General features: G+C 36.9%; 1 protein-coding gene across 1 annotated transcript; it reads left to right on the plus strand.

Moving 5' to 3' along the window:
• Positions 1 to 9,768, plus strand: LOC117375139 (transmembrane protein 235). The gene is made up of 4 exons (XM_033971397.2): positions 1 to 291; positions 979 to 1,056; positions 2,413 to 2,550; positions 8,653 to 9,768. The coding sequence occupies exons 1-4, from the start codon at positions 120 to 122 to the stop codon at positions 8,895 to 8,897; spliced, it is 633 nt and encodes a 210-aa protein (XP_033827288.1). The 5' UTR covers positions 1 to 119; the 3' UTR covers positions 8,898 to 9,768.
• The last annotated feature ends 1,373 nt before the right edge of the window (positions 9,769 to 11,141 follow it).

Consider the following 11,141-nt stretch of genomic DNA (forward strand, 5'->3'; position numbering starts at 1 on the left):
AACAGCAACGGTGATGGAGACATTGCGCTTTGGAGACTGATCCTTCTGGAGCGCTTTTACGCACGGGCACATCCCCAGTGAGGTTTGCCACAGTAAACGTTCTGTGGATACTGTGGAGGATGAGGTACGGTTTGGTGGTCCTCACAGCGGGCGTCACTGGATTGTTAAGTTTCTGCCTTTTGGCCGTGGCTATCGGGACCGATTATTGGTATATTATTGATGTGAATAAACCTAACTCCACTGCGTCCGAGGACTATAATTCACATTCTGGACTGTGGAGAATCAATGAAGGTAAGGAACAACAAATGCTATATGTTTTAGATCAATAAAAGCAATCACAAACTTCAGAAGGGGTTATTGTAGTTTAAATGAACGTTGGCATATTGTATACAATAATCATAACACACAGTGGCGAATACCCATACAAAATAAAACTGGAATTTATATGTTATATTGGTCATGCAGCTGCTGAACTCTTTAACATCACTGGGTTGCCATAATTGTCTTATATGACTCAACATGTTGCTGGCTATAGAAAAGTGTGCAAGTCTATAAAAAGATAAGGCCTTCTAGTTCAGCCTGCAAACTGACATATGTCACCTTTACAAGATTCTTTACTGTGACTCCAAGAATGCAATTAACTCGCAAAGAATAGCAACGGCATGTGACCGGAATCAGAGATACTCTGTCCTGCACCAAAAAGCAGCTAAAGGAACAAATTCATCAGAGAATGTGAAGGCCACTATTAGGTCCAGCAGGTGCCCAATCTCTCTAAAGGTGGGAGTAGCTCACACGTTCAAACTGGTGACAACAGGCAGGATAATCATCATCACCTTTGTCAAAGTGCACTCCGACTGTCCCAGGGTAAAAGCACCAGACGTTTGTGATTTATGTTACAGGAAAAAAGTGGACACATCTTTCACAGAGGGACTTTTCCCCTGTGAGTGTAACCTTTCAATTTGGCATTTTTATTTTCAGGCGCCAACAAGAGCTCGGTTATCCCCTCCTTCATGGCCAACACGTCCGGCTTGTCAGATGTGGAGAAGGACCTTCTCAGTGAGTGCCTCGGTCGTAGACTGATAAAGCTTTGTGTGCTCAGTCTGGGCTCCTATACAATTTATAAATGGCGGTAGACTGATGTTCCTCCCTAGAGGTAGATGTCTTTAAGGGAGAGTATTTTAAATACCACTGATTAAGCACAAGGACCACTGAAGTGAATATAATGTGTAGAAGGCACCTGTTGATGTTGGGATTGATGAGGCAAGTAAGCTAAGTACCATGACAGGGGCCATAAGGTGTCCTCACATCTGGATTATAACGCCTCCATTACTGCAGTTTATGTTAGAGCTCATGTCGACCCATCACACGTGATTCAGGGAAGGAGCTGTCATGTGTGTAATCCCCATTGTGCCCGTGCCTGATACAAACTGCCCTTTTATAATTATCATGCTATAGTTATCACACATTAAGAAGTATTTTCTCAAATGAGGGACATAAGGTAGGAGGTTGGTCATTTGTTTTTTCTATGCAGCCATGACCAAACCCCATGACAAATGATGTCTAGAAATACTAAGTCTTTCTTCTCCACTTTAGGATTGATGAATGCCTGTCAGGATAGAAATGTATAATTAGTCAGTCTGTCAGTACTGCATGGGTCTGGAGTAGGTGTGTCAAACTCATTTTCACTGAGGGCCACATCAGCAAAATGTTTTTTCCCCAAATGTAACTGTAAGACAGTATAAATGTAACTAAATGTAACCAAATGTAATGTAAAATAAATGTGATTACTATTACTTATTCAAGTTACAAATATTGTATTTGCATAGATGGAAAAAAATATGTCTGTGTAATTGCGTATTTCCTGATAAACTGATATTTTAAGACAGTCATACCTCAATGCTATTATTACACTATAATCATTATGGTGTAATAATAGATTACAGTAGCCTATATTTTACAGTAGTTTGTTGATGAGCAGTATTAGTCCGGCCCTTTGCCATACTCCTGGACTCAAATATGGCTCTCTATGGGAAAAAATAATCGCCTACGCTGGTCTAACCATGGCACACACATATTTTATGAACAATAATCTCTACACCCCTACTCTCCAAATGCAAGGGCGGGATAAAAACTGTTTTGTGCAAATGTAGGTAAAAATAGCAAACCACTGTGAGAAGATATTGCCTTTACTGCGGTTCAAAAGATTGTGAATGTCCAAATAGATAGCAAATAGCACTTGCTATTGCTCCATTTTTATTGACTTTCTTCTGGTAATGAAAACCAATGGCTCCCTGGGCAGCTCAAATCCATTGTAACCTCAGCAGTTTTCACAAATAATGGTAGTCAGTATGAGCGTAAAGTGCCCTATGTAAAAGAACAACATGGTACTGAGTGCTTTGCTTTGATTTCTAGGTCTGCACAAGATGGTGGTGATCATTCTGCCCCTCAGCCTCATTCTGCTGGTGTTTGCGTGGATAGTGGGGCTTGTGAGCTCACTGGCCTGCAGTCCCAAGCTGCTAGCAGGATCAGCTGCCTATATATTCTTCTGCAGTGAGTCTGTCCTATCTCTTTTCACAGTAATGTTGGGGTAAAATAAAATATAACTGCATTTATATATATTTGAATGTCTTTGGGCACATGGGAACTCATGTATTGCTTACTCATCATAACATGTATGGTATGTTGTGCTGTCTAATCTAAGATTTCGTTTAGATATAGTTTTGAACTAAATGTTATTTAAGTGCTCAGTGTAAGATTTATAGTGGAAACCAGCTGCCTGTGTCAATAGGTTATTTTGCATGGATTGTTCCACAGTATGGCTTTAAACTAATCCATCCCCATGGAGATGAGTGGGTGAACAGTAAGAATGGATGTATCTCAGGGGATTTTGTAAGAAAAAAAATCACATATAATTGAATAAAGGCTTTCAGCATACAAAAGTTAAACTAGTTAAAATAAAATATTAACACACATAGATTATAGCAGGATAAAATGTTTATAGCGACTATAAAATTATAGTGGAAATACATTATTCAGGGATAATGATAGAGGGGCAGGACAGACAGCAGGACAGTAAAGTTGTAAGATAACTTCTGCATCCAAAAGGTCATCTGGCATAAAATTGTAAGGTCAAAGAATCTCAAGATGGGCAAATTGGATGGCATGTTTGAATTGCACTGTTAAAAGTAGCCTATTGTAACCCCCAGCTCAAGAATAGTATATTAAAGTAATCTAGTAGTTGGCACCAAGAGCTGGGTTCGCAAGGACTACAAAAGGAATAAGAATAGTGTGAATGTAAATGAAATAGCAAGAGACAGAAATTAGCACTATTAGCACTAAAATTAAATAAAATGAAATTGTTTACAACTTAGCCAGCAATCTATGTTACATTTGAACTGTGCACAATAAATCAAAAACCTCAAGTCCAACTGGGTGACACTATGCTTCAGTCCTCCTTGATGAAAACATTATTTCAAGTGGATTTACTTTTTTCTCTCTTTTTTTGTAATGAATAATCCAAAATTATTATTGTTTCTTCAGAATGTTCCATCCCATCTGCACTGTTCCTGATGAGATATGAACCAGATCAGTGATATTGATCAGCACATTAGGTGTGATTGCTGATAGTGGAGGAGTGGGGACCAAATTGCAGAGGTTTTCGCGGTCTTGATTGCTAGTCAGGAAATTTCCACCAGAATAATCAGTCTGCCTTAATTTGAACACTGAGAACGTAAACACAAAGCTTTATAAGCGAGCACGATGCATCACACCATTATTTTGAGCCTATTCACTGTGGGGCTGTTAATCACTGAAGCGAAACATCGTCATCTATCTAACTGCAACTTTCCAGACAAAATGAATGTGATCTTTACATGGTTAAAAATCTCAGAAATGATTCAAGCTTCAAAAATTTGATCAAATACATATAACAGCACAACATTTTAACAAGGGTTTTTATGGCTATTTGGACTGGATTAACTTCTAAATTGAGGCTTTGAAGAAGGAACTGGTCTGGAGTAGGGGCTGCGTCAGACATTTTTCACTGGAGAATCTAAGGTGGTGCTAAAGTTTTCAATGTGCTTTTTCACTTAACATGAGCACTGCCCCTGGTCTAGAGGCACAAAAAATAAATAAATTGTGTGAGTTTTAAGCCTGCAGAGCCCGTCCCTCCTGCTTCCTTTCCAGATGAATCAGACAACCTTGTATCTCTTGGACTGTCCAGTCATTACCACTTATCCGTAGTACATGTGTCTCAAATGTGGAAAACATCTTTTCTTGAATATCCTTGTATCCTTTGGAACTAAATTTATTACTTCTTTAACTTCTGATTGACCTGTGTCTTTCTCTGTATTCGAAATCCACATTGCGATCACAGGCATTGAAATTTATGGACACAGGGTACAGTTCCAGACTAAAACTTCATCTTTGTAGTATGAAATATGAAAAGTAACTAGGCAGTTTAAATTCTAAACTCCTCCCCTTAGTCTGTTTCTACACCACTTTTTAAAATTATTATTTTTTTCATGAATTACATCAGGAATATGACATTAATGTAATAGGTCAGAAATACACATATGTGCAGCGTATGGTTTATTTATTGTGGAAAGATGATACAGCCTCAAGGATCCTGAATTGTTACTCAATAAAAGCACTAATCATCAGGACCCGCTTCATTATTTGTATAGACATACAGTACATGCGTGAAGTCCTTAAGTCAATACTCTACAGTAGCAAAAATCTATGCTAAAAGCTATTAAAAGGTCAAAGGTCATTGGATTTGGTCTAAGATCATTAGCCATGATACACCATATGAAGACCTGATATATTGCTGTGATATTTGGAGTTGAAGCCTCTGCTAAATATAATTATTTCTTAAAGGCGCATTATGTAAATTGTCTGGTGGGGATGCTACCATGGAGAGGCTATTGCTTTGCCTGATATGTTACAGTATGACATTAAACATCTATTATCTTATATTAATTCAGTGTCACATGTGCTGATCACTCAAAAATACCTTGAAAAACATACTCTCTTACTGTAGTAGGGCCACCTCTACACAGATCTGACCAGTAACCTGGCCTGGGACAGTCACTTGCTTGTCCCTTGGAGATAAATAAATTCAATGCCCTATTGTGGAACATTCAAGGCAAATAATAGAATCTGCATGGAGACAAGCAGCTGGCGTATGGTAAATAGTCATTTTTTTACACAGTGCTTTTCCACTTTCAAGGCACATGCTTTAAATCAAGGAACTACTCACACAGGAAGAGATGGGTTAAGTGTCCTACCCATGGACACTTCATTCATCTGTGGGAGCTAGAATCACACTGCCAACCTGAAAGCAAGATCTGAACCACCAACCTTCGGATCAGTGGAAAACACACTATCAACTGAGCTCCTATCGCCCACAGAGCCACTGTCACCCATATCCTCCCACAGAAAAGTTGCATAGTGCACATTTAAATAATACTAAATGATAATAATTATAATGTATAAAATGATTGGTATGAAATAAAATTTTAAATGACACATACAATACATATTCAATGACAAAATATTGTTTTCATAATCTTTCATAATGAACAATAGGACATAATAATCATAATAATTGTGACAGGTTTAGACTTAGATTAATCTTAAGGATCAAAAAGAAGAATTTATCTGAAAAGGGCATTTCTGGGTCACAGTATATTTTGATTATTTATTACCTTTCATGGAGCAGTGGCAATGACAGGACACCACAGTGGAGGAAACAGGAAACACATTTGGTAAATTGAGGGGGAAAGCTGTTCTCTTTATATGTGCCACACTCTCTTGTGACTGAGCTATATCATAAAGCAGAATTCAAACACTGAGGGCTACTTTTATGAGTGTTCTGGCTGGTTTGTATATAACAGTTTGTGCTTTTTTCTGAAAGTGTGCTCTGAAATAACAGAAAATCTGACCTTTTCTTTCTTGATTATGGTTCATCTCAAAAATGCTAGCTTGCTTTTGCTTTGGTCTGCAAACTGAATGCTTGATTTTGCTGCAGCAGTGAAGGCCCATATTATAGACTTGTCCACCTCTGTGACAGCTATAACCTGTCTTGTCAGAAGGGAAAGCTCATTCTAAGCCTCACAAGAAATGTGCATATCACAAGAATGAACACAATGCTTTCACAGTGCACGAAGGAACATTTCTTGTTTGCTACGCTTTGTGGGTAATATGTATATAGGTTTATAGATTAGTCCAGATAGGGCTGCTTTTGTAGGATAAAAATGACAGATGGGAAATGTGGTCTTGACACATAGACGGATATCTGAAAAATAGGGGGCCTTTTGCCTTCACAACTTTAAATACATGATAAAAGGTATTTTAAATTCAACTTCACTTATACAGAATAAGCCATTGTTCAGATAATTGAGTGCTAATGATGTAGTATGAATCTACACTGTATAGCTGGAATAATGGAACTTGAATTCACTGCATTGATCATTTAAACATACCATAGCCTAGTCACATATTACTATGGTCTGGCACATGTATATGTTTTATGACTTTTTAGGATTCATCATTTGTACTTTTTTGCACTTTTTCATGGATTGTTTTGTGTAATTTCCATTCTTCACACACATCAGGAGTGAACACAAAGTAGAAGTGGGAAATATCAACTTCACAACATACAAAATTGTTGTTTTGAAGACACATAAAACTGTTTATTTAAAAAGTGTTGAAAAAAAAAAGCTGCAAAATAAGTAAAAAAAAAAAAAAACATATATAAACGGCAGTGTAATCTTCCAAACAAGGGTTTATACAAGGTGATATTTCTTGCACTTTTGTGTTGAATTTTATAGTTACTATCCTTTTTTTTTTTTTTTTACTCAAACTTTAACTAAACATTTACAGTCATATTTTAGCACATATCTGATGGATTGCAAAACTAGGCTGTGATTATTACAGTAAAAAGGCTTTTCAGTATTGTCAGTATTACCCACCTCTCACAGAAAACAGTCTTCTCTTGCTCCTTCTCCTCTTGTTTCCTTGTCCCTTGTGCTTCATAGAGTGGCATAGTATGGGTCATGCACACAGCTGTTTGGTGCTGATTAAAGCTGACATTCACTCATAAAACCATGTAATTTATGCCTGCACATCTCTGTGTTAATTGTTATGCAGCACATTTGGTAAGTATAAATATTTTAAAGAAAAATGGCTAAAGACCTCTGAACTGCTATAGGATATGCACATAATTTGTCATTTCAAAATAGAAATTACATTCTAGCCTATTAGGGACTTATTAGAATAACACCAGCTTCAGAAGTATAGCTTACTGCACTGCATGACTGTGAAAGCTGGCTCTTATTATTACAAATATAATGAAGAGACGGAAATTAAAACAAAGGGTGTTCAAAGTCATGCAAGAGGATAAATTACATTTTATTATTGTAATTTGCCTGACAAAGAATCACCAAGGAGCTGACGAGGAATAGAAAAACTATTGTACATCCAGCTCCAAATAGAACATGAAACAAAAGGACATTAAAACAAAAATGATGATGATGATGACTGAATTTTTCTTTCATTTATTTCATTATTGTTGCATTATTCATTGTTGTTACTGAGAGCTGCTTCATTATTTATGTGTATCTTATGAGAAATAACACAGCAACAGTTAATGTGGCTCATATTCTCTCAGTTCATTTGGCAAAAAGGTGCAGTGTGACTGGCCCTGGTACCCTGACTGGTTCGCTTTGGAGCTTGGCATGGTTATTTTTTTAATGATGAAGTGTGTTTTCCATATTGGCTCCAGGGGCAGGGGTCTGCTACGTACATGAGCAAGTAACATAAACATAATAAAGACAACAAATATTTTCTTAAATAAAATCAAAAGTGTTCCTGAATTATACTTTTGAATCATAAGGCCAATCTCCAACACTAAAAGTAGAGTAAAGAGGACACTTCTGGTCAGTTTTTTCAGCACTTCTTCATGTAATGCATCGTTTTTGTCAATGTAAGAGGCATTATCTACTGGAAAGATCATATTTTCTAACAAAAATGCTATGCACGGATGAACAGCTGTTGCTAAGTGATCTCAGAAGCTTAGCAGGGCTGAGCCTGGTTAATACTTAGATGGGAGAGAGCTGGGAATAACAGATGCCACAGTAAGGCAAGACACGACCAGATTGGCAGCCTCGCTTCAGTCAGTATGCCCAAGGGCAGCTCTGGCTACACTAGTAGCTTACCACCACCAAGTATGGAGTGAGTGAATAATGCACTGTCCATACTTGAACTCAGTAAAGAGTGTTTAATATAAGCATCACAGGGTTCTCAAAAATCAATACCAAGATATTAATTGATACTAAAAACTGATGATGATGGAAACAAGATAATCACTTGAACAAAGATTGATCCTGAAAACACATATACAAACACATATATTACTTTAAAAATTTCAAATGTTTTTATTTTAGAATGGTCTTGGTCTATATGAGAACTACTGCAAGAAACTACAAATATTTAGTGTTGAATTCTACTTTGAAATGGTAGTATTGTGAGAACACTAACGTAGCATCAAAGCAGAATTAGGTGTTTGTTTTCACATATAAATAAAAGCATACACATGTTTTACTACAACCACTGAGCCACTGTAACATCTTTATTTTATCGTTTTCATAGGTCTCTTTACTCTGTCTGGTCTCTGCATCTACATCCGCTACTCCAACCAGGCCATGGAGGAGTTCCAGCGGGTCGTGCCCCCAGAAACCCTCACCTATGTGAACGTGTCTTTCGGCTGGTCTCTTGCTTCAGCCTGGCTCTCCTTCAGTCTGGAGGTGGTCACTGGGCTGCTACTGCTACTCGCCGCGCGGATCTGTCAAATGAAAGGACATTATGATTCAGGAGTAGCTATTGCCATGTTATAAAGAATTATTTTTGCTATTTAAAAAAGATGAAATCATGAACAGGCTTTGTAGTTTTGCATGCATTGATATATCGAGGTGTAATTTTCTGTCTATTGTCTCTACTGAACAATGATGTAACAAATGGAGCTAAGCAAACAAAATGAGAACACAGTAATTCATTTAGTAATTACAGCCAGCTCTCTGCAAATGTGTTCACTGTTTTGAAAGCTACTCATGTCTTTGTGCCATATTGTTGTCAAAATTGGTGCTGTAGGCGTATAGCTGAACATACGCAGAGGGTTTTGAAAGATGGTTGTCATTGAAAAACAGGCACCTTGAGGCATTTTTGTCTCCAGATATAGGGTTGTGTGACGATATGAAATCAGTTTGGAATTAGTTCGTAAAAAAAATACTGTGATGCAATGCTTTTATATGCTTATTTAGCCAGCTTTGATCATGCAGGGTCCTAAGTATTTAAGATAACATTTTTACTTCGAACAAATTCAAAAACTAGGAATGTGCTTGAATAATAATGCTAAAATATAAACTATGATACTGTGACTGAATACAAATACAAAACATACAGAATTCGGTGCTATGTTTTATAATACCATGCTTCTGCTGTTGTCGATACACATGTACAGAGATGGCCTATAGTTCAAATGTGCTAGAAAATACAAAAAGGGGAAGCAGAGTGCAGATGGGTTTCTTTGCACCGCACTGGTAAAGACTGTCCTGGGAATATTCTGGAGGATTTTCAGTTCATTAATTCAAAATGCCTCAATCCCAAGAAAGATACTGGCTGTTTGCTGTACTGAATGAAGTACAGAAATGAAGGCCGACCAAAAATTATTTCACATTTTTCCCTGAATGGAAAGAGTTTTTGCTATTTAAAAAAAGAAGCGAAAAGAAAAGAAAAAAGAAAGCATATAATGAACTTGTAATATGTTTTGGCTTGGTATTATCAAGTAAATAATAGGAAAGGGATGGAATTTTTGTGTGTGTGAGTCTGAATCATGAATGCTTTTGAGATTAAGGATAAAAAGGTATTGACTTGGTGCAAAATGCTCTTGCTACATAATAAATTGCTGGTCGTAACAGCTTTTTCAACATACAATGTGAAGGCCATACGGCTAAAAAGACTATCTTATGTTTATTTCTGTCATTTATTTCTGTGGAGATTACCTGTACACTTTGCATTTTAAAACTTTCAATGAACAAGTACTGTATAAAACTACGTATAATAAATGTATAACCTGAATGTAAGATATAAACTCATATGTGAAGCACGGGCTGCCCATTAGCAGAGCAGGAAAACAGTGCACTACTAATGCATTTGGGCACTTTAAACCAACCTCCTAAAAGTATGTTACCCCATCCTTCTGTATTTATCACAAACCCACTAATGTGAGGTGAGATCCATATAAGAACACACGAACAAGAGCACTTTCCTGTAAGTTTTATGTGCTTGTGTGCTACCTGTTGGTTTTAATCTGGTGTTTTAGCTAAAAATACAGAATATGACATGAACATATTATGATGCATTTTCTCTTTGTCTTGTTCAAATGTATGTGTATTATGAATAAACCGTATAAAGATATTTATATATACAGTCTAGTGTTTCGACGTCCTTTTCATTGCTTTCTGAAAATGCAAGTTCGGTGACGTATTTTTGGTGCTTTGTGATTCTGAACATAAATACAGACGAAGCCACTGGGAATCAATAGAATTACCTTTGACAACCTGAAAAGAACAAATAGTACAACCAATAATCCTTACATGCAGCTGTCTTGTGCTAATAAACCGTGTGTGTGTGATTGGCAACAGTGTAGGCTCTGCAGAATACCATATGTAACGCAGCACAATGTACTATGTAAGAACAAGTACATTGAGTTTTTCACCGCTAAAGCAAAGAGTGGGGAAAAATCTCACTCTTCTATAATTACACAGGCTGCAGTTTATGAGCAAAAGGCATTAGACATGGCATCATTTGTAGAACCACATACTGTGCTAAAGTGGAGTAAAAACTGAACATTAAGACCTTGAGTGATCTAATTTAGAGAGAAATGTAGAATAAACTAAAAGGCTTTATATTTCAGACATCAACTTATAAAGGACTTCCCATTTTGCAAATTGGTGTGGTCAAAAGCGACAGTAAGAGATTCAAATCATATCTAACTGTTATTTTGTGAGCTGTGTTATATAAATAATTGTCTAGGGACTGACTACACCATAATTAGTCTTAATAAAACATAAACAAAGATT

This window comes from Periophthalmus magnuspinnatus, chromosome 8 (genome assembly GCF_009829125.3).
Source record: "Periophthalmus magnuspinnatus isolate fPerMag1 chromosome 8, fPerMag1.2.pri, whole genome shotgun sequence".
Lineage (NCBI taxonomy): Eukaryota > Metazoa > Chordata > Actinopteri > Gobiiformes > Gobiidae > Periophthalmus > Periophthalmus magnuspinnatus.

Excerpts from the sequence above, each read along its gene's own strand:
- LOC117375139 (XM_033971397.2), top strand. The coding sequence starts at position 120 with ATGAGGTACGGTTTGGTGGTCCTCACAGCGGGCGTCACTGGATTGTTA. Across the intron at positions 1,057-2,412 it reads TGTGGAGAAGGACCTTCTCA|GTCTGCACAAGATGGTGGTG; the intron begins GTGAGTGCCTCG and ends TTTGATTTCTAG. Across the intron at positions 2,551-8,652 it reads TGCCTATATATTCTTCTGCA|GTCTCTTTACTCTGTCTGGT; the intron begins GTGAGTCTGTCC and ends TCGTTTTCATAG.